Genomic DNA, 22559 nt, shown 5'->3' with positions numbered 1-22559 from the left:
TGTACTGAAAGGGTGAATTGATCAGTGGCTGTATTGTACTGTATGAAAACTCATAAATTGCCTTGTATTGTTTATAACGGACTGTCCCGTGTCCCCGCGCCCCGCCACCCATGCCGGGTTTCCCGATGGCGCGTGTCATCAGTTGGGTCCCACAAACCAGTGGTGCTAATTCTCCCATATCTGATGGTGCTCCCGTGGACTCCAACTGAGGACACGCCGCTCATCGCGGCCCCGAGTCTACGCGTCTTTCCCATCTGTTTGTATGACGTAAGACACACGCAGCGATAAACTTGAATTTGTTTCCAAGTATCATTGACAATCCGACGATTTCTATGTGTGCTTTTATTTGGCCTTTCCAGAAAGCAGCTCCAGGAGGCCCTGGTTTTGCCGGGAGGCAATTTCATCCCACCTGTTTTGCAGATCTGGCCGGGGGGGAGGTTAATCCAGTAGGAGCTGGTGGGAAGGAGGTCGTCTCACAAAAGGGTTTCATGTTGGGGATCCTAGAGCTGAAGGTGTTTGGAGTTAACCCCAGCACGGTCGGATGAAGGGAGCCAGCAGCTCCCCCTCCCCAAGCCCCTACGCGAGCTGCTTTTTGGACAAGAGGAAGTCTGACTATGTTTTATATCTCTTTGAAAACCGAGTCCGGTATTTACCCGTTACCAACTGGATTTGCATATCGTTGTTTGCCACAATATTTGTTCCGTCTGAAAATAAATTTGCTTACTTGTGTAGTCTTAACTGTCTGGTCTGCTTATTATCATCTGGTTTCTTGGGTGCCTACTTCAAGGACCTGCTGCTTCGGTGTCTTTATAGCATCCCCTGCCTGGCTGCTTGCTGTGAACGCGGCAAGAAAATGTGTATCTGCCCGGGAGAGGAAATAATTTCAGTTTTGTATCTTCTTTTCCTCTTTTCCTATATGGTGAGCGCGCAACGGAGGGATTGCTGGTTTCTTTCTGCTTCCTGGTTAAGAGATTAAGTTGTTGCTAACAGATTTCTTGAGGTTTAAGCGATCTCAGAAACCAGAGTTTGGAATTTGGGAATGAAAAGATGTACTGAGAGGAGCTTACTGAAAGCGTCAGCCCAAAGCTGCCGTCAGTAGCAGGCCGAGATTTGGCAGACTCCTCTCCGCTTCACGCGGTGAATAAAACTCCGGTGTTTCCTTATACTGCAACGCACTAACGGGAGCTCTGTGTCTAGCACTAGAGGCATCACATTGGTAAGTAGTATTTACAGCGGGCCAAGAAACCCGTTTTCACATGCGTTTCCAGGGATTAAACGAGTGAACAGAGTGGATTAAATAAAAGGAATGAATGATTCCCGATTTGTGCTTGTTGTCCAACAAAATCTGCTGCAACACCTTTGGGTTTACATGTTTTCCCCCTTTTTAACTTCTTCAGTTAAAAAAAAAAAGGTGACAGACTGCTGCATTGAGGGGCTTTTTGCTGCCTTAAAAATGTGTCCAGATCTCTGGTGAATGTTTCAGAAGAGCCCATGGGAGAGCTAGGGCTAAAACTGCCGGAATCTATCCGTGTCGATGGGTGATGTGTGTGGAGGTGGTGAGCAGGTGTCCTTGGCCAAACCGCTTTATTTCAGGTGTTTTCCACCCAAAACGCGGAGCGGGCTGCCGGAGGGCTCGTCAGACCTGAGGGCTTGTTGCGGCTTTGGGGACACCGGCCTCGTCCCAGCTGAGCAGCACAGTCGGAGATGCAAGAAACTACGGGAAGAGTGAGGTGCAAAGATGAACAACTGCAGCTGAAGATGATGTGCTGCGCTCTTAAAAGAGAATCAAAAATAAATCATTTCTTTATTCTCGTGAGCTTATTAAAATGTATTTAGTGACACTAGCGCGAGGACTTGTCCTGATTCACCACCTTTTAGTCCTGCTAGAAGCAATGACTTCACTGCTGTGATATTTTTCTCCTTAAAAAACAGGTATACGACTATGAATGTAAGGAACGTCCAAAACTGAGCCCGGGCAATGCCTGCCACGTGCAGCAGTCACAGTAAGATATGTGGGTCACCAGGTGGGAAAGCGCGTTCTGCGAAGGCTCTGAGGAGTTCCTAAATGCTCTGGTAGGACGTGTGGAAACACTTGCTTTTTTGTGGGGTTTTGTTTGTGAGCTTTATCCGATTTACTCTCCGCTTTACCTGCTGTTGCTCCTGTTATAAATTATTGTAAGTGGCTTTTTAGGGAATGCCAGCAGATTAGAAGCAGTGAAATAAAGGAAAACAAAAATGTTAGGAGGCAGCAGCTTCTTACATACAAAGTACTTTCTGTCGGCTTTATTTCCAAATTTGGCCCTGAGCACTATGTTCAGTCCCTGCTGTCTGGACGGTCATTTTGAGTCTCACATACTCAGTGCTCTGGACCTTAGCAATGTAATAAACATCATCATTTTGCTCTTAAATATCTGCAGCTTTATTCCAAGTGACTCTCATCAGCTGTTAATAGTGTTTTTTTTTTTAAGCGTGTGACAACATAAATGACTTCTACCCTTGCAGGCAGAAGACATTAAAGGGAGTGGAGATTTGTTTGTGTGAAGTGAGAGAAAAAAAACGGGATTAACAGCATTTTTAGAAACAAGGAAAATATAAAAACTTTTGTCCACAGCTTTCAGAAGAAGAAATAAGAGTTCAACTTGTGGCAGTAAAAAAGAAATGTTCACAGTTCTGAAGCATTTAAGAGGTGGCCAAGAGATGAAGAAAATACCAGCTTTTAAGCTAGATTGTGCTGCGTTTGGTACACCATGGAACAGACAACCCATTTCTGAGTGTGTTAAATTCTATATAGTATTTTAAATGGTATGGTATTCATAGTGTAACTTAGTGTTTGCCATTATATACACCGTATAAACAGGGCAATCTTATAGCATTGCTCCACAAAATTGTAAAGGAGTTAATAATATATACAGAAATCATTATTTTTGTTATGTTTATTATGATCCCAGCTGAAATATTGCCCTTCTGCTAAAGCTTGGCAACAGTATCCCTGTTTCCTGTGTTTATCAGGCTCTCCATCCAGAGGAGGTTCAGAAGCTCATCACAGTGTTTCCTTCTTTTTAGAGGGAATGGAACAACTTCTGTCATGGACAGAGTGTGCTCAGCACCAGGCTCCTCGTTGGGCAGCCTGGGTCACCGCAAGCTGTCCCTTAAAAAGCCTCGCACAGAGCTGATCATGTCGGTTAGCCGCAGCCTTGGGGGAAATCGAGACCTTCTTAAGGGGCTCAAAAAACTCGCCTGCCTACCCCGTCCTCCCCTTCCAAAAAAAAAAAAAAGGCTTAGCTGCTCTGCTAGGTGCTGCGGCTGAGGAAGAACACTCACGGAAACAGCTGAAGGGTGACCCGAAGCAGCATGAGGGGCACAAACGCTTCTCCCATCAGTGCCAGCAGCCCCGAACCTTTGTCCCTTCAACCGCTGGGGCGTTCCCTCCACAGGCGGGGAGGGACAGCTAACGGTCATAACGATCACCCGCTACTTACACCTTCAAAAGGGAGGGGAAAAAAAAAGCCGCTATCTCTGCGATTTCAGCCCTCACTTTGAGGGAAATAAAGGAGAGCAGCAGCCGCACGCTGCGTTACGACGGGAATTCCTGGTTTTAAGCGTTTCCACGGCACCAAAACGGCCGAGCCGCGACCGTTAGGGCGGCGGGAAGGGGTGGTGCGCGTGCGCCGCCGCGGCCCGGAAGTGCGTCACGCCGTGCGTGCTGCGGGGGAAGGGAGCGGAAGTGCGCAGAGGCCGGGTGGGGGCCGCCATTACGGGGAGCGGAGCAGGCCTCGGCGCGGAGGTTGCGCCGCGACCGTTCGGCGGGCGCGGGCCCGGCCTGGCCTGCCCCCGCGGCCTGGCGCCGCGCCGCCCTCGCCATGGAGGAGAAGGGCTTCGCCAAGGAGCTGGACCAGTGGATCGAGCAGCTGAACGAGTGCCGGCAGCTCAGCGAGAGCCAGGTCCGCAGCCTCTGCGAGAAGGTGAGGCCCGCGCTGGCGCAGGCGGCGGGAGCGTGAGCGGGCGGTCACCCGCACGATGCGGCCTTGTCCTTCGCGTCTGTGTCCCTGACAGCCGCCCAGGGGTCGTGGGTGCGGGAAAAAAAAAACCTGTTTCTGCGTTTCAGCGGCTTTTCGTTGTTCCTCGGGTTTCTTTCCCCTTAGGTAGAGCAGCTCCCTGTGGAAAAGGGGGCTCCATATCAGCAAGGACGGCTTCTGTGACATCCAGTGAGCAACTTAGGCAAACAGTAGGTGATGGAAAATGGGTTGTAGCACTGCCCTCTAAAGAGAGCCCCCCCTGAGGACAGAGGGGCTAAGATTGAGCAAAAAAAAAAAAAAAAAGGTTGAATAGAGGGTGTTATCTGCTTTTTTAAAGGTTGTTCTCTGAATAGTCCTTTAACAGCCTCTCATTTGGGCCTGTCCATTTTGTGCCCTTAAGAGATTTTATGTCTCTATCCATGCACTGAATGTTGATTATTAAGTTCACTGCCTGTGAAGACTTTCTCAGTACAACGATCCACAACTGATTGAAAATTGCCTTTTTTTTTTGCAAGGCAGTAGAGGCCTTGAGGTACTCATGCTCATAATATTACTAGCAAAGACTGTTCTTTTTGTTTGCTTTTTACTTATTTGCCTGGTTAGTGGAGGCCATCGCTGTTCATCAAGCTGTCTGAAGAAGCTCTCAGCTTCCTTTCCTGAACTGATAAATTGAGAGTTAGATGGGAGAGAGAGTGAACTTAAGGTTGCTGTGTGTTGTGTCTTGCTGCATTCTCTTGGGGGCAGAAACTTTGCTGATACCTACCTGCTGCTTGTGACAGATTTCCACTGGTGACTAAATAACTTGTTCCTTACTCTCTGTATTCTGTGCAGGGATTTCTCAGTAGCTTTGCTGAACAGCTTTGTTACTTTCTTCTGTACCCTGGTTGAGAATTGCTGAACTAACTAGCAGGGTGGTAGATGAAGGGCATTGCTCTCCTCCTCTGGTTGTGTTACTAATTAAGGAGTTGTCATTTCTCTATTTGGAAAACCAAAGGATAGTGCCATCAGTTGGTGGTGGTGTTGGTGGCTCTGTGGAATGCACAGTAAAATAGGGTGAGTGGCAGCTTAGAGCATTAAGCTGGGGCTACAGCTGGACATTAAGGGGATGTTTCTCATCTGCGTGGTGGGTAAGAGCTCTGAAGTAGTGGCACTGCCCTGTTTCCTTTTAACTTTAGTGTATCGTATTGCAGTGCCTCGTACTCAGGGAAGCGCTGATAACTGATTGAAACAGCTTGGATATGAAGTAAATGCTTTGCCACAGTCTTACTCTGCTTATTAAATTTCTTAGGGTGGCAGCAGAAGGGAGCTTAAAGCACTTGGACCTGTAGCCTTGCTGTCAGGGTGAAGCAGCTCTGCCAGAAAGCTACTTGAGTTTGCTCATCTGTGGCAACACTTGGAGAAAGTCTTGCAAACTTTGCCCAAAGTAGTTCTAAGCCCTCCTTTTTGTGTGACTCTTTTCTAAAAGGCCAAGCCATGTAGTATCTCATGTCTCTGGGTTAGATCTGTGCAAATGTTTAGTGGTAAAAGGCCAGAAATGCAAAATGATGTTTTAAAAACCCCAACCCTCCAAGACTTTCTAAGTGTCTTGCACTTCAGTTAGTTGCCGGCACAGTCGCCAGCAATGAGGAAGAGATGGGACGTAGCTAGGCTTGCTTAAGGCAGGCCAAATATCCTGCACTCTAAGAGGTCTTGCAGTTTTCACCTGTAAAATCGTGTTCTGTCGAACGCTCTAGCTCTCCAGTTATGCCATAATTTTGGCAGCTACGTGTCTGTGTCCTTAGTGCAGTTAACCAAGATTTCATCTAAAGAAAATAGGAAAGTGCTTGTTGCCGGTTCTGCTGGTCTGGAAAATGAAATCTAACTAAAATCATGCTGACATTGAAACGATAACCGAAGGGCAAACATTTGTGATTTCTCATTTCTGCACGCTTTGCTAGCAGTGTTGCAGCACGTAGGGAAGTGGCATCAAATGCCTCATGCTACTTAACACCACCCTTAGACTGTGCTTACAGAAGAAGGCTATTAAAACTATTTTCCACCCTTTCTAAATAGGAAGCGAAAACCTAGAGCTCTCTTGGGTTATGACTGCAGAGGTGCAATGGCAACTTTTGTATCTGTGCCTGTGTTTTCTTTAAATTTATTAACATGGGTTCTGGCAGCAGCGTCGTGTTGCTTTAGGGAGCTGTCTTTGATATGGCATAGGTGCCGCTGCCCCATATGAACTGTGGGGTTTTTCTTGGGGGAGGGGACGGGGGGACCTTAGGTCAGGCTATAAGGCCAAGGCTTTGGGTTCGTTTAATAGGAAGTGGTCCCAAGTTGGGACAGGGAAACCTTGAGGTGCTTGCCTTTTGTTTTAAAGTTCATGTTGGGTCAGCAAATTAATCCTGATGCAGGTCAGGCAGCTGAGAGCGCCAGCCTAATTCCAAATACTTTGGTGAAAAAAAAAATCATTGCATATAAAAGTGGGTTTAAAAGAAAGCGAGTAAAAGGCTGTCTCAAATGCTGGCAGCCATCCATCCATCACCATGTCATTCCTTGCAGCTTAATCTTTTTTTTCCTTCTTGTTTCTGTGTGGAAGAAGAGGTTACAGTCTCGCTGCTGCCAGCAGCTGAAGAGCTTTGTACTGTGAGTTAGTGGAAGCTGGGGATCCTGGTGGCTAATGAGGGCTTGAATTTCTTGCACAGTTACCAAATGATGATTGTAAAAGTGAGGAGCCAGTTGATGCTGTAGGGAATATTGCTGTTCTAAGCATGTACCTACGACCCTGCTGCCCTGTGAGATCATTTCACTTCCAAGTTTCATAGAAAGAGCTTGTAAATTCTCCTGTACTTATTGGTGACATTAGTGAGAGTGATTAAGCTAGGTAGCCTTCTGGATGCTGTTCGAAGTGCTAAATCCCAGGTGCTGTGTTGAGTTGTGACCAGGAGCATTTCACCTCTCCTGTGATTTCTTCCCAGGTTATGCTAGTATGTGTCCCTCTATGAGCCTTGTGTGTGTTGGCAGTTTTCTTTTGGGTCACTCTAGGGGTTGTTGAGTGTCTTCTGGTGCCTTTCTGCTGAAGGGCAGGACAGCTCCACCCCTCTGATTTTTGCTCTTGATTTGGAGAGACTGTAACTAGTGTTCGCCCTGCTGCTTGTTCTCCTTCAGGGCAAGCTCCCTGGGGATCCATGAGGCTTTAATAGCCTCAGCACACCAACTGGCATTCTGATTTTGTGTCTCCCAGCTGATCGAGTGGCTGCTGGTTTGAGTTTTGGTCAGGAAATTGGTGGCTGTTTTCTCAGATCTTGAATTAAAAGCCTGGGAGCTTCAGACTGAAGTGATCTTCCATAAGCAATAAGTGAATCTTCCAGAATTGCCTTCTGTCCTGTGCCAAAATCTCCTGTAATCAGCTTTTTCCTTCTGTTAATAGCAGGTGGGACCTAAATCATCATTTTGATGTCAGTCAGGTAGGGGATGTGAAGCTGCTTGTGGCTCCACATGTTTAGATTGCCTCTCCCTTTGCTTGTCTGGATGCGTGTCCTGCCTTTAGAAATTGTTGGACTCTCCTGCTAGGAAGAGGGTTTGAAAACTGTCAGGCAAAGAGCGCCCTGGGCTGGAGAAATAGCACTTGTGCCAATAGTGATGTTCTGTGCAAGTTAACATGAGGAATCCTTGGGAACTGAAGCAAGAGCAGAGCTGTCCCTCTCCAAAGGAGCCTTGGATCTGGCTAGCAACCCAGTGCTGCTGGAAAGAGCTGAGAAAGGCTCCGTTTGCTGACGCGTGATTCCCGTTATCTCTTTCAGATAGTGTTGCCATGAGCAAGCGCGGTGTCTCTGGAGAGCTGGGGCTGCCCCAGGAGCCGCCGAATAGGCACACGCAGCTCAGTGCCATTCTGCTGAGTGACAGTCGCTTCTTTACGCGGAGCCTTCCCTGGCAGCATCTCTGTGACGGAGCGCTGAGCTCCCTTAGTAGATACAGAGGCAAGGAGCCGTTCGAAGCGCTGTTTCCATGGCACAGATCTGCCTCTGCAGAGGCTGGTGGAGGACAGGATGACTGACTAAGCTCTGTTCCTCCCATGGGACGTGGGATGGACTGTGGTAGTCAGAGGAAAACGATGGTACTTGAGATAAAAGCTTCTTGATATCGAGAAGCCGAAGAGTAGTTGACTTTGTGCCCAATTAGTTGAGATAAGCAAACTTAAGCTATGTTGAACATGTAGATGGAGAGACCTGTGAAGAGACTAATATATATATATATGTGTATATATATATATTTTAATAAACTAAGATTTTGCTTAAGACCATGCCCATGAGATTAATGAAATGTGCTGGCATAGTGCTTTGCCTGCACTTAAAAAAAAAAAAAAAGTCTGAAGATTCAGGAGGCACAGGAGAACTGCAGGAATGAGAGATCTTATATCCAAAGGAATCTTGGTGTTCGCACTTAGCTAATTCCAGGGGAGACTGAGAGGTAACCTGTTAATTTACAGCTGTTTGCAGAGCTCTTGATACTTCTGTAGAGGCCTAGGAAGGCTTAGTGTCTAATTGAAAGTAGAGGGAAATTGAGTGAATTGCTGAGCATTAGGAAAGCAGATTTCCAGAAGAAATTATGGTCTTATTGTTTGAAACATTTCAAGACTTTGCCATTGTAGAGCGCAGTTTGCCTTCCAGTGTGTTCAACCTTTGCCAGTCTCAACAGTCCCAGTGCCGCTGATTTTGAGTCTGCCAATAATTTTCAGTGTGCCTTAACTTATCAGCGATTAAGTTTGTTTGCTGTTGCTTGTAGTACTAATAAAGTCCTAATGACCTGGCCTTACAGTAACAAACTTGCTTATCTCTTTCCACAGTAATTTGTAGAAAGCACTTGGCTTCTCCAGCAACCTGTTTTTCCAGCGATCAGCTTGAACAACGAGAGTGAAATTAGAGTTGCCATGTGAACACTGTGGAATGAGTTTGCAGTTGGCTTATAGAGAAGCTTCTTGGCTCTTAATGCTAAATATCTTTCTCTTGCTAGGCTAAAGAAATTCTTACGAAGGAATCAAATGTGCAAGAGGTACGTTGCCCTGTCACCGTCTGCGGGGATGTCCACGGTCAGTTCCATGATCTTATGGAACTCTTCAGAATTGGTGGGAAATCACCGGACACAAATTACCTCTTTATGGGAGACTACGTGGATAGAGGCTATTACTCGGTGGAAACAGTAACTCTTCTAGTAGCATTAAAGGTATGGACAGACAACCTTATTATTTATTTATTTTTTTTAACAGTCTTAGACTTAAACAGACTGCTTTTCTGGGAGAGGGAATTCACACTGATCTACACATGTGATAATTGAATGTTAATGGACACATGTTTTTTGTATAAGAGCTACATACTTACCATGCTTCTGAAAATTACCACTAGTGTTTCCTTCTGTGTGGACTGCACCATGCTTATGCTGGTAATAATATAAATAAAGTAATGTTTTCTTCATCGTTAGGTGCGTTACCCAGAACGCATTACAATACTGAGGGGAAATCACGAAAGCAGACAGATTACACAAGTGTACGGCTTCTACGATGAATGCCTGCGCAAGTATGGAAACGCCAACGTCTGGAAGTATTTCACAGATCTCTTCGATTACCTTCCGCTTACGGCTCTAGTAGATGGCCAGGTAAGTTTTTGGGTCTTAAATGAGGGAAGTTGTCCATTCCATAAAGAGGAGATCAGATGGAGAAAATACAGGCAATGTTGTCTGACCTGTATGTGACTTGTCTCAAAACAACTCCCTTAGCTTGTAGGCAGTGTGCTTTAAAGCTCATTCACTTATTGGGGGTGGTGGGAATAATTTTAAAAACTGTTCAATTAAATCAGCTATTATTACAAGCTGACAGAGCAGCAAGGCCTTTGCTCACAAAGGAACAGTGGATGTTTCACAGTTTAATGATTGCCCAACAAGCAGGAGACCCTTGGCATGATCTATTACGTGTGAGTTGAGTCACTGCTGTGAGGGAAGATATTCTTGAAACAGAAGGAATATTCCCTCTGCTGCTCCTCTGACTTTTGTATGGAATGTGTAGCCCTTTAGTTTTGTTCCCATCCCCTGGAATTAAATCTGATTGCTTTGCTGTGAGGCAAGAAGATTGTACTTGAAATAGTGTTTCACATTGCTATTTGTGAGATCACTTTTCCAGTAACAAGATGCACTGACTAGATTGGTCTCTTTTCTGGACCAGATATTCTGTCTCCATGGTGGCCTCTCTCCATCGATAGATACACTGGATCATATCAGGGCTCTGGACCGCCTGCAGGAAGTTCCACATGAGGTAACAAGAAGGGAAATGTACTTTTACTTTTAGATATTAGCTAGCCAACAGTGCAAGTGCAGCCACATTTTGAAATCCATTTACACAATGAGATATGTTGCACAGCAGACTCTTTTCTTGGTTAGAGCAAGAGCAGGCAAACATTAATTTGGGCAAAACAGACCCTAGTCAATAGGCGCCAGTTAGAGCAGTCTGCAGAACTGCTCTAGAGCAGTTAGAGCTGTGGGGTTTTCACAGCTCTTTCTGGCTGTAGCACAATCTTGAAGAATTGCGTGTGTTTGGCAGGGCAAAACCTTTGTCCCGCTCACACACTTGATTATGAACACGTTGTAGTCACGTGAAGCTGTGTCATGTCCCCATGTCGCTCCCCAGATGATACTTTCTTGTTCTGTCCTGACTCACTGTGGCCACTATCACTTCCTTCCGGCCTGCCAAAGTTGGGGGGGCTACCAGGCTGTTCCCAGCGTGACATGTCTAGCAATTCTGTTCAGGAGAGGAAATCAAATGAATAGTAAATCCCCTGGCAGGGGAGATGCTGAAGATTAAACATCCATCTTGTGAATGGCTTGTGGCCTTCTGCAGGTCCTTGCTGTTGCTTTGATTTATTGCAGCATGGCTGGTGTAATTAGCCCCTTGCCTGTCCTTGGTCTTCTGTGTCCCATCCTGTGGGCATTGCTAATATGGAGTGTCAGGAGTGAGAATGTGCAAGCGCTCTCTGTGTCTTCCTAATGCTTATACTAGCTGAAGTACAATCCTAAACGGGGTGCGAGGAGGAGGAGGAGGTGGGAACAGTTTTCTGATTACATGGCCTTCTTTATCAGCTGTGTACAGGTCCCTTCTTGTGAAAGGGTGTTGATCCATACACTGAGTAACTCACTGGTGATAATGATACATAAACACTTACGTGTGGCTTATGTGTGAAGAATAAAATGCTGACAAGCCTTTTTACTGTAAACAGAATACACTGTAAAAGGGGCTTGGTATGGTTGCCTAAGTAATAAAAGGATATCTAATGGGGAATGCTGATCTTGTTTCCTAGGGTCCTATGTGTGATCTGTTGTGGTCGGACCCAGATGATCGTGGTGGCTGGGGAATATCTCCTCGTGGTGCTGGCTACACGTTTGGGCAAGATATTTCTGAAACCTTTAACCATGCCAATGGTCTTACACTGGTCTCCCGTGCTCACCAACTTGTCATGGAGGTAGGGCAGGGGCTTTCTGCGCTGTGTGATTTGACTCTAGGATCTTCCACCAGTGAGTTTGCAGGCACTGTCACTCAAATGCTAAGCAGGCACATATCGAAGAGGGATTTTTATCATGTGAAAATAGCAAGCGAAGTGGAATGCAGTGCTGCAAACTGCTGCTGCCGAAAGAAGGGATAGTTGCCCCCCCCCCCCCTTTTTTTTTTCTCTCTTCACTTTTCCAGTAAATGACTGAAGAGATCCTGCCGTGTACCGCACGTGGAAGTGATAATCTACTTAAATGCTGACAGTTTCTCCACTGCTGTATTAAATAGGCTGTCCTAATAGAGAGCAGTCAGACGTGACGGGGATTAAGCTCTAATTTGGGCTGTTGATAGGCTATTCCTGTGTGCTTTCCTGGAGGAATGCCAGGTGGGTCAATGGAGCAGACTTATTTTTAAATATGGTTCAAGTAGATCCTCTATAAGTAGTAACATGTGTCAGAAGTCTCTCCTCTGTAAAGCAGTGATTCCAGTACTTAGTAAATTAGATCTGAAGGCTTATTTTAAGCCCTCTTTTATTTTTTCTTCTGGTGCTATGCATGATTTGTATACAAGATGGATGAACACACATGTGATGGATGGTGTTCTGTGTGGAGCAGTTAAGCTTTCTGCTACCTATCCACAGCTTGCTTTTACAGTAGAGTGTTCTTTAAAAGGATGATTAAGTCAGTTGGAGGCACTTGAAAATGTACTGTTTCTCAGATGTATTTTATCTTTCTGGGCCTTGGGAGGCAGTTGGGAGCTGGACTGAGAGCAGAGCTTTAACAATAACTTTTTTTTCCTTTGATTTTTCCGGCAGGGTTATAATTGGTGCCACGATCGAAACGTGGTTACCATTTTCAGTGCACCCAATTACTGTTACCGCTGTGGGAACCAGGCTGCTATCATGGAACTAGATGACACTTTAAAATATTCCTTGTGAGTAACCTGGCTCAGGCTGTTCTCTTTTATATTTAATTAGGTCTCTGCAGTGTTGGGAGAGCCTGATCCTTTTTGATGGGAGTCTTCCGCAGAAAGCCAGCTGCTTAAACCAGCTTGGCTTTAACACTGTGTGCTCTACCTGCAAGATGATCTAAAAATAAGTAGTGAATTAAGCACTTAGAAGCTCTTTGCTACTCCATGCCTCTTTTTCCTTGCTCTTTGAAAAGTAGGAGCTTCTGCATTCTGTTATTCCCACCTTTGCCCAAATATAAAATCATTTTATATTTGTTTGTTTTGTGGTTTGGGTTTCTTTGGGTGTATTACCAGGCTTTGTAAAGGCTTGCAAGAAAGTGAATTTTGCATCCAGCTGCCCTCCCTTGCACAGATGGGCCATGGAGACGTTAACTGCATAAACAGAATTTTTGTCGGCTGACGTGTTTGCCTCCTACCAGTTGTCATTTTGAGGGACCTCATATGTCCTCTGGATTTAGATGCTGCGGGGTTGTGGGAGGGCTGAACCACACTGTGTGGGAGCAGCCGGGATGAGCAGGAGAGCAGCTTTGTGGGCACTGTAGTGTTTCAAAATACCTGCTATGGAGAGGGAGAAACCAACCCTTTCTCTTGTCCACAGCCTTCAGTTTGACCCGGCGCCTCGTCGCGGAGAGCCTCACGTTACCCGTCGTACCCCAGACTACTTCCTATAAATGTCTCCTAACCTCCGTAGAAGGAAGTACACCTGGCATTTTAAAGAGCAACAATATTTACACGTCTCTGTAAGAAAGCGGGTTTCGTCTCAACTAAAAATCCCCATCATGGACCAAAATGTGCCATACTGAGGACGAAGAGCATTTAGCACAACTTGAGACTGAATTCCTTACAACACTATATATCCTATACCTATCAGTCCAACAGTCAGTTTGCCTGCTGTATTTGTGGTCATTGTTTTTTGTGGGTTTTTTTTGTTTTTTGTTTTTTCCCCTATTCTGGACTGTCCAGAAAGAAGATAACTCTAACACTTCCATCTCCTTTTATGCTTCTTTGTAAAAAGAACTTTTTAGTTGTAGTGGATAACCGGCATGAGTGTAGAGTTTGGAGTTTTATTTTCAAGGGACACTAACTTCTGAAACTGCCACTCGCTTTTTGTTTTATCGGATGACGACCACCTTAACTGGAGCAAGGAAGTAAGGGGAGGGAGGGGGGTGGGTGTCATGAGGGGGCCACTGCGGCCTTCCCCGTGCGGAGCTTGGTTTCAGTCGTGGCTTCCACCACCCTCCCGCCCGCCTCTTTCCGTTGTTTTGTCGCTGTTTTTTTGCCCCCCTCCTTTCCCGGTCTCGCTGTCACGGACGTGCTCGCCGCGGTGTATTGGAACGAATAAACTCTCCCCTCGTCAGCCGCCTCGGTGAGGGGCGGGGCCGCCGCGGGGGGCGGGGCCTCGGGGAGGGGCGGGGGCTGGTCCTACTGGGGCGGAGCTTCAAGGGGGCGGAGCCTGGCGCTGCGGGGGGCGGAGCTCCGGGGCCGGCGCGGGGCGGGAGCGGCGGCCATGGCGGCGGGCGCGTACGAGCTGCTGGTGCTGGGCGGCGGGTCGGGCGGGCTGGCGGGCGCCCGCCGCGCCGCCGAGCTGGGCGCCCGCGTGGCCCTCGTGGAGCCGCGTCGCCTCGGCGGCACCTGCGTGAGTTGGGGCCGGGACGGGGCGGGCCGGGAGCGCCTCGGTGCCCTCAGGGCGGGAGCGCCAGGGTGCCCCCGCGCGCCCCCTCGGTGCGGAACGGAGCGGAGAGGGGGGCGCAGAGCGGGGCGGCGGGTGCTGCTCTCCGCGCGGCTGTTATCCGGAGGGGAAACGTTAAATGGAAGGGAGAAAAAACGCCTCGAGTAGCAAAGTCTTTCCGTTTTCCTTCGAGGAAGTGAAGCAAGACAAAGGAGCAGCCGGAGTTGCCAAAGATGACTAAGCACTTATCACCTCCAAGTCCTAGTTACTTTGTTTTGTTTGTTTATTTGTTTGCTTTTTCCCTCTCGGGGTTTGGTACCAGTTGCATAGAGTGGTCCCGTAGGATGCGCGCACCTCCCAGAGCATGGCCTTTCCAAACCCGCATACTGTGCTAAGATGCGCTCTTTTGTTTCCCCCTTGTAGGTCAATGTTGGTTGCGTCCCCAAAAAGGTAAGGGCAGTTTTTGCTGTTGTTTCCACCTTGCCCGAGCGCTTGCAGCACTTCAGCCTTGGATTTGTTTTGGCACAGGCGCTTGTGCACTGGTACGAAGCCAAAGCCGTAGGAGGGAGGCCACGGAGGAGCCTTCCTGGACTCCTTGCGCGCCCGGGGCTTTGCAGGCGGATGATTCAGAGGGCAAACCCGTCTCATAGACTTTCTGTCTCCTGCGTGCTTGCACCGGAGCAGGATGTCGAGGCAGAATCCGATGCCTGAGTTGCTTTTCTTAGAGGTCCCATCGCATGTGCTCAGCTCTGCAGCCCTCACGAGTGGGTTGTAGGATCAGGGTCGCTGACCACAGTCCTTTTGCAAGGATTACGTGCACCTCTGCCCTGCAGCTGAGCTAAAAGCCCTGACGTCTGTGCCCCAGCACAAGCCCGTGGAGGAAAATGTATCAGGCTGCGTCTAAAGGGGTGTTTGAGGGCAGTGGGAGTGGGGCCGTCTTCATGTGTGGCTTTTCTGGAAATCGGATCGTCCCTCCGGATTAGCCCTGCCTGTCCCAAACGCAGCGCTGGGGGCTGCCCGTGCTGAGCGAGCTCCTCTCCGCGCGCAGGTGATGTGGAACACGGCAGTGCACGCAGAGTTCATCCACGATCACGCCGATTACGGCTTCGAAGTGGCTGGCAGCAGATTTAACTGGAGGTGAGCTCGGGAGCGCCCTGTTTGCCTTCCTACGTGCGCTCCTCTGCAAGCGTTTTGCTGCATTTGTGCCCGCTGGCAACCTTGTCCCGCGGTGTCGGGCCCTGCAATGGGGAGGCCTCAGGCCCATCCTCTCCGGGAAGCAGCGATTGGGCGCCTGCTGCTCAGTGCTGCATCCCCATGGCAGGAATGAGCGACCAGCTCGTGCTTTGCACAGAGCTGTGCCTTGAGGCTCGCTGTGGACGGATGCTGAGCTTGCTTTGCAGCAGAGCGGTGATCTGTCGCTTGTGTAGTGAACGTAAACTTCTTTGTTATAGAACTATTAAAGATAAACGTGATGCTTATGTGAGACGCCTGAATGAGATCTATGAAAATAATGTCAGCAGGGTGAGTGCATTTTTATTCCATGACCCTTGTCTGGAATCGGTCTCCTTTTCCTTCCAGCGCCCTGAGAACTTCTCTGAGATTTTGATTTGAGCTTCTGTTTTGCATTTACTGTTTCAGTAACTAGAAATTGTCCCCGTGGGATCAGTGTGAGAGCGAGGGCCTGTTCTGAACAGTTGGTTGCTCTAGGAACTCTTCCTCTACAAAGCAGAGCAGGGAAACTATTTGGTGTCCAGTCCCAGAAGCTGACCTACTTGTAACTCTCTGGAAAGTTACTGTGGCTTTGGAGACAGCTTGACAGACTGAAAAAGAGGGGAGATAATGGCTTAACTTGGAGAGGGGTTTTGGAGTGTCAAACATCTGTTGGGATATTGCATGGCATTTGTCACTCACTGCACTGTTCCCAGGAATGGACATTTCCAGCTTTACAGACTTTTTCATCTACCTTTTGTAGCTGGGCAACACGTAGGCAGGAAGGATTTGTTAGTTGTCTCTAGCATCTAGTTCTCTGGTTAATAAAATAACTGTATTTCCTACAATTATTTCCTAGGCGCGCATTGACATCATTCGTGGCTATGGAAAGTTTACAGCTGATCCAGAGCCTACAGTTGAAGTCAATGGTAAAAGGTACACGGCTCCTCACATCCTTATCGCTACCGGCGGGCAGCCTTCAGTCCCTCTTGAAAGCGAAATTCCCGGTAAGTCTTTGCACGGTGCAAGAGATGTTCCAGTGGGCAGTAAGTGCACACTTGCTGTGACGGGAGTGCAAGTTGCCTTTGCTTTGCAGGTGCCCATCTGGGTATCACCAGCGATGGCTTCTTTGATCTGGAGGAGCTGCCCAGGTAAAGTGGAGCTCTCCCTCCAGCCAGCGAGCCTGGGAGCAGGGAGGTGGTACCCAGTGCTCGGTGACTTCTCGGTGTCTCTGGGATGGTTCTTCTTGTGGGCTTGTGCTGGTCCTTTTGGCTTGCCTTGGCTCTGCCCCGGAGCTGGGTGGCTGCCTGGGTCTCCCGTTTTACAGGGCTCAACCGACTGTGCTATCTCGGATGAGCTGTTCTCAATTGCTGTTCTTGGGAGCACCCCTGGGTGCCTCCCTGCTTTTTGGATGGAGGAAAAATGACCATGTTTTTAAGGCCTGGGCATTGTCAGCCCTTGCCTGGCTGGTCACAGCACCTCCGGATGACACCAGGATAACGTTCCTGCCTGAGTGCAATGTGCCAAGTTCTGCTTGCAGCCCCTCTGGCCTGCTCCAGGCACTGCTCTTCCTCTTTTCTGTGCTTGCCCTGGGGGAGGGAAGGTGACAGTGTCATTTCAGGAAGCCACAGGGATGCGAGTCAGCTCGGTCACGACCACAACGCTAGAAACCACTGTGTTGCAAGGTGGTAGAAGCACAGCATGGTCAGCACCCGAGTTGGTAGCCTTGTTGGTGAAACAGCAAGTTTGTGTTGTGAGCACCAGGCAGCTCGAGTGCCAGATGGGCACCCTCCTCTTGTATCAGAGGACTAGGAGGAAGAAGGAGGAGGGCTGCAAAGGTGCATTTCAAAGAGCAGGAGCCAGGGTGGCTTCTGGAAAACGCCTTGCGCTCTCGGCTCAGGGGGAACGCGTTACCCCGAGACTGGGCACGGGTGCATTGTATCATTGCTTCCTCACAGGCGCAGTGTTGTTGTTGGTGCTGGCTACATTGCAGTAGAAATGGCAGGGATCCTTTCCACCTTGGGCTCCGAGTCCTCCTTGCTGATACGTCACGACAAGGTACTGCTGTTGGCCGTGCTCCCCGCTGCTCCCAGCCAGCGGCAGCCTCGTGGCCTTTGAGGCAGAGCAGAATTGCTGGGTGTTTCCTGGGCATCAGGGTTTCTCATGTGAATGTGGGAAGAGGGGTCTGGATGAGCCTGAGAGTCACAATCAGGTGGGTTCTTCAGCATCTGTGCAAGCTGCAGAGTTACAGGGTTCAGTTGGAGAGAGCTGGAGAGGAGAGACTCGTGCATATTTGCTGTTTTGATACCAAACAGGAACGCGTGGAGCTAGACCAGAGGGGAATGGCAAAAAGCAGGCGTGCTGTCAGATGGGAGGGCTAGTTACTCCTCTAAATTTTACGGCGATGATTAGGGAAATTCAGAGCATCAAAAAGGTGAAAATGGAGATGTAGATGAACATGTCATTAGCTATTCAGTGGCCCTCAGTGGAGTGAGAGCCAGGCAGGGTGTCTCTGGGAGGGCAGTAGAGCATAGATGTGCTGCCAAGTGTGTTTCTGCAACACTAACCTGTGCATAGAGCATCGAGGTAGAAGTGCACACTGCTGGCCCAATTCTCCGTAGCTTTATTTCAGAAGGAAGGAAAGCAAACAAACAGAAAAACCTGCATTATGAACCAGAACCAACACATCTGTGAGTCGATGGGGCAAGAACATAGTTAGACAGCGGATGGGACTGTCAGCCAGTGCCTCTGCGCGTGGATTGTCGTCTCAAAGTGACGTTTGGCTTCCTGCCCAGGTGCTGAGGACGTTTGACTCGCTGATCAGTTCGAACTGCACCCAGGAGCTGGAGAACACCGGAGTGAACGTGTGGAAGCACGCGTTGGTATGGGCTTGCAAAACTGCCCTTGTGTGGCCGTGCTGCTCGTGAGGCCCGAGGAGGAAGCACCGCTCATGTGCCAAAGGAGAAGCCTGCGCTCTGTGTCCTGCCTGTGGAGTGAGGGCTTCGGAGCCCTTCGCAACCCTGGCTGCGCTGTGTCACCCCACACACCTTGCAGGAAGGAAATTGGCCCAGCCTTTGTCCTGCTAGTGGTGACAGATGAGCAAGAACATGAGATAGCAAGGAGGTTTTTGACATCTCTTAGTTCATGGGGAATATGATTTCAGCTTCCTCTGACTAAACTGCGTGGGGTCTTTCAATGAGTAGATGCTCATCCCTGGAAGCCATCAGCACCTTCTGACCTTGTCTTCTGGCTGTTTATCTCCACAGGTGAAGACAATTGCAAAGTCCCCAGGTGGGCTGCTGGATGTGACTGTGACATCCTCAGCGCCAGGCCACAAGCCAACGGTTGGAGTGATACGGGATGTGGACTGCCTTCTGTGGGCCGTTGGGAGAGTCCCAAACACGGAGGGGCTTGGCCTGCACCAGGTGGTGAGTTCCCTGTCCTTCCCTGTTTTGGGGATGCCAGCGTGCAGTGTCCCAGCCCTGCAAGGTCCCTCGTCCAGCCGGAGCTCATAGCAGCATTTTTTGCCTGCCGTGCCCCCGCACTGGCTCTGAAGTCGAGCCAGGTCCTGCTGTCACTGGCACAAACACTCATTGGTTTATGCTGCATGTATAGAGATTCCTGGTGGCTTGTACAGGCATGAAAAGTCTGTGCATTTCTGCTGGGCTCTGTTCCTGCAAGGCTGATCCTTTCAAGTGCCCTAGTGCTCTGTGTGCGCACCAACACTGTTGCTGTTTCCAATGGCAGGGTGTCGAAGTGGACGCGAAAGGTCACATTGTGGTCGACGAGTTCCAGAACACCACAAGGAAAGGGATTTATGCCATCGGGGATGTCTGTGGAAAAGCACTCCTCACGCCAGGTAATGTGTTGGTGTCACCTTGCTGTTTCCTGGAGAGGAGGTGCTGACTTGCCTCACCTTACCTGGTCAGCAAGAGTAGGACCCCAAGAGCCTAAAACTGCAGGGATTTCCTCGTGGTGACAGAGCCAGACAAAGATGATCTTGCAAAGAAGGATCGCTTCAGCAGTCTCTTCAGCTTCCCTCTGCATAAACTCGCTGTGCACGTGCATGTCTGTGTGTGTGCCTGTGCCTCCATGGTCATTGCAGCCGGGTTGCCCTCAGCCCGAGCGGTGCCTCAGGCTCCGTTTCTCTCTTCACAGTTGCAATAGCAGCCGGCAGAAAGCTCATGCACAGGCTCTTCGGAGGTCAGGCAGACTCCAAGCTGGACTACTCTAACATTCCCACTGTGGTCTTCAGTCACCCGCCCATTGGGACCGTGGGCCTCACCGAAGGTAGGGATGGGATGGATGTGCTGCTCTGACTTCAGTTCCCTGCTCAGTGTTGACAGCTCTTCGAGCCCTCATTTTTAAAGGAGGAGGGGATAGAATTGCCTCTGGACACCACATTGGAGGAAGATGCTTCAAGGTTGTTGCTTTAATAGCATGTTTGACTCAAAAGGGATCTGATTTTTCTGTGGAATGAGCTCAAATATTGGCTTGAGCTTAAGCGATTGTCAACAGATGTAACAGGAGGCCGACGGGGATCTTGCTGAGCAATTCCTGTTCCCTATAGTTAGTGCTTCAGCTCACACACTCACAGGAGAGAGCTGGGAATTTCTTCCTGGACATGCTTGTCTTTTTTAGCCAGACTGTGGCTTGTCTTTTATTTCTGGAAGCCCCTTGGGAAGAGGTGAGCTGGTTGCTGCAAGGCGTACCTGTAACATGGCAAGGGGAGAAAACTTCACATTGAAGAAATGTAAATGGTTTCTTGTAGACTACCCTTGCTGTCGTAAAAACACTACTGTTTTTACTGCTGCCATTTTGTCTTGTACAATTAGATGAAAATAAGGATGCTATCTCACAAGAGGGTACCTTGGGGAAGGTCAGAGATAAGCTCCTAATAAAGAGAGTTGGTTTTCAGGCAATAGCTGCTGGGTATTTTTTGGAAGTCTGGGGTCTTTAAACCGCTCCGTGAGAGTCCATGATGCTTGCACCAACAGGCTTTTATTGCTTAAGGAAACGTACTTACCTTCAGAAAGCTGTCCTCAGTCCGAGTCTTGTAAGATGCTTTTTGACTCATCTTTCCAAACACCTCCATATCCGTCTGATGCACAGTGTCTTCTGTTCCAGATGAAGCCATTTCTGTGCATGGGAGAGAGAACGTGAAGATCTACAGCACTTCATTTACCCCCATGTATCATGCAGTCACGGAAAGAAAGAGCAAGTGTGTCATGAAACTGGTTTGTGCTGGCAAGGAGGAGAAGGTGCGTGAGGGGCTGCGGGATCCATCCGAGTGCCATGGGGAGGCGGCTGGGGTGTCCTTTAGCCCTCAGCCATGTGTGTCCAGCTGTCACCTGGAGTAGCATGGTGGCCCTCCCAGCATCACTGCTGGGAGTACTGCTGATTTGTAATGTTCTCCCTGGATCTATGCTCACTGCTGGCCTGTTTCAGGGCTGGAAGGCGTCCAAGATCTGCTCTGACCTGCACGGATTAGGCCTGAGACTTGGATAAACCTACTTTCACACCAGACATCTGTATTTAGTCTAGACTGTGCTGGAGAATAGAGTGTTTTCTTAGAATCTTAGTAGGAAATGTTTGCTGGCTCCCTGAGGAAGGGTTGGATACGGTAAATGTTTCTTTTCCCAGTTCCCGGAGATCTGGAGTTTACCCTCTTTACCCAGGGCCTCGAGCTGAGCAAGGCCTCTTGGCCAAACTTCCATGTGCAGAGAGTGAGGCAAAAAGCAGGGCTGTCTCTCCACAGCTCCTCCTCAATCTGCTCTCTCCTTTTCCCTTCCAAGGTGGTGGGATTACACATGCAAGGCCTGGGCTGCGATGAAATGCTGCAGGGCTTTGCTGTGGCCATCAAAATGGGAGCTACCAAGGCTAATTTTGACAGCACGGTTGCCATTCACCCTACCTCTGCAGAAGAGCTGGTGACGCTGCGCTGAAATGGTGGCCCCGAGGAGCCTGAGACGTCAGCTGAAGCACAGGAGGCAGCTGCCTTCTCTGGGCAGTGCATCTTTGTAATCGGACACCCAAATTCTCTCCCTTTTTCCTCTTACAAATCATTTTCCTTGGGGGTCAGGAAAAGTTTTTAGGTATTGCAAAGTGCCACAAGGTAAGTCAGCTGCCTGGAGGGCAATGTATCCATCCCTCAACTTAGTGTGGCTTGATTTGAAGTGGAAAATAAACACAGTTAATTCTGAGAAGGGCTCTGTCTTTTGCTTTATTTGTCTTTGTGGTTATTTTCCCCTGCCGAGTCAATCTGCAGAGGGAGGGGGTGACCCGTTGGCACTGTTTGGGTTGATGCTGTTGATCGCAGGGCTCTTCCTTTATGGTCCAGTGGGACCTGCTCGCTCCGAGGCCTTTCCGCAGACCCTGTGTGGAGCCCACATCCCCCTCACAGCATCGTTTCTGCCTGCTGCTCCTTGGCTGTGGGTGCTCAGCACCTCTGAAAGCTCGCTGCAATCTCAAACTGGCCTCATGGCAAAGCTGGGAGCAGAATTAGGTCTGAGCACTGGAGCTTGCTAAGAAATTGCTAGCTTCTGTTCTCTTTTTGCTGGAAATGAGCATATAACCTGAAACCAAAACAATAATCTGTCCTTAAGAAGAAATTTCCTAACTTTGCATTCAAAAACTCCCTGAAGATCAATCCTATTCTAATGAAAAGATCACTAGCAAAGAAAATGGATACTGATATTCGGCCTTGTCTGTGCGAGTCTCTAGGCTTTTCCCTTCTAGGTTTTCTAGACAGCCAAATGACCTGGTGCTTGTGTGAGTGTTGGCAGGAATCGCTCCTCACCTGATGCGATGATAGGAACTCATTAGACTTTCCTTCAGGCTCTGGCCCAGGCCTCTGTCTTTCCCGTGTCACTATTTCCGTGCCAGCGCTGGAATGGTGACAGGTTTGGGCTTTCTGCCCAGATATGTTCTGGCTGGAACATGGGAGCAAAAGTCCTTGGAAAAGCCTGAGGGAAGGGTGTGCACACGCACAGGCCACGTGGCTGAGCCCGCGGGCTCACGGGGCAACCTCTGCTCCCTCGCAGTGCCACCGTGGAGCTGCGCAGTGTCCTGGAGAGGAAATTCTTTGTGAACCAGCTCCTGAGGGCTGTAATGGAAAAAAAACAAAGGACTTCGGAAACAACCGAGCCAGGATCAGCTCTGCCAAGCCTGAGGCAGATGACAGGCT

The 22559-nt window shown here is 48.9% G+C and overlaps 2 protein-coding genes across 3 annotated transcripts; both read left to right on the top strand.

Moving 5' to 3' along the window:
- Nucleotides 1-3836: 3836 nt before the first annotated feature.
- On the top strand, nucleotides 3837-13414 carry PPP2CB (protein phosphatase 2 catalytic subunit beta). The gene is made up of 7 exons (XM_088531569.1): nucleotides 3837-3962; nucleotides 9009-9218; nucleotides 9474-9647; nucleotides 10210-10299; nucleotides 11339-11500; nucleotides 12341-12459; nucleotides 13094-13414. Exons 1-7 carry the CDS (start codon nucleotides 3861-3863, stop codon nucleotides 13164-13166), a joined length of 930 nt encoding a protein of 309 aa, XP_088387695.1. The 5' UTR covers nucleotides 3837-3860; the 3' UTR covers nucleotides 13167-13414.
- A 588-nt stretch (nucleotides 13415-14002) lies between these two features.
- Nucleotides 14003-21354, top strand: GSR (glutathione-disulfide reductase). 2 transcript variants are annotated; one of them, XM_088531567.1, is made up of 13 exons: nucleotides 14003-14131; nucleotides 14588-14614; nucleotides 15213-15301; nucleotides 15616-15685; nucleotides 16233-16380; nucleotides 16470-16524; nucleotides 17332-17431; nucleotides 18169-18255; nucleotides 18640-18801; nucleotides 19121-19232; nucleotides 19532-19663; nucleotides 20501-20634; nucleotides 21169-21354. In XM_088531567.1, the coding sequence occupies exons 1-13, from the start codon at nucleotides 14003-14005 to the stop codon at nucleotides 21316-21318; spliced, it is 1395 nt and encodes a 464-aa protein (XP_088387693.1). In that variant the 3' UTR covers nucleotides 21319-21354. The 2 variants fall into 2 exon arrangements, with proteins under 2 accessions (XP_088387693.1, XP_088387694.1); XM_088531568.1 differs by lacking the exon at nucleotides 18169-18255.
- The last annotated feature ends 1205 nt before the right edge of the window (nucleotides 21355-22559 follow it).

Source organism: Tinamus guttatus, unplaced genomic scaffold (genome assembly GCF_059628265.1).
Source record: "Tinamus guttatus ecotype Peru unplaced genomic scaffold, ASM5962826v1 Tinamus_guttatus_pri_ptg000423l, whole genome shotgun sequence".
Lineage (NCBI taxonomy): Eukaryota > Metazoa > Chordata > Aves > Tinamiformes > Tinamidae > Tinamus > Tinamus guttatus.
The sequence above is the reverse complement of the archived record's forward strand: the minus strand, read 5'-3'. Positions and strand labels throughout refer to the sequence as shown.

What these genes read in the sequence shown, in the direction of transcription:
- PPP2CB (XM_088531569.1), top strand. Translation starts at nt 3,861, where the DNA reads ATGGAGGAGAAGGGCTTCGCCAAGGAGCTGGACCAGTGGATCGAGCAG. An exon ending in TGCAGGAAGTTCCACATGAG is followed by an intron (nt 10,300 to 11,338) that starts GTAACAAGAAGG and finishes CTTGTTTCCTAG; the next exon opens with GGTCCTATGTGTGATCTGTT. An exon ending in CTCACCAACTTGTCATGGAG is followed by an intron (nt 11,501 to 12,340) that starts GTAGGGCAGGGG and finishes TTTTTCCGGCAG; the next exon opens with GGTTATAATTGGTGCCACGA.
- GSR (XM_088531567.1), top strand. Translation starts at nt 14,003, where the DNA reads ATGGCGGCGGGCGCGTACGAGCTGCTGGTGCTGGGCGGCGGGTCGGGC. An exon ending in GTCGCCTCGGCGGCACCTGC is followed by an intron (nt 14,132 to 14,587) that starts GTGAGTTGGGGC and finishes TCCCCCTTGTAG; the next exon opens with GTCAATGTTGGTTGCGTCCC. An exon ending in GACCGTGGGCCTCACCGAAG is followed by an intron (nt 19,664 to 20,500) that starts GTAGGGATGGGA and finishes CTTCTGTTCCAG; the next exon opens with ATGAAGCCATTTCTGTGCAT.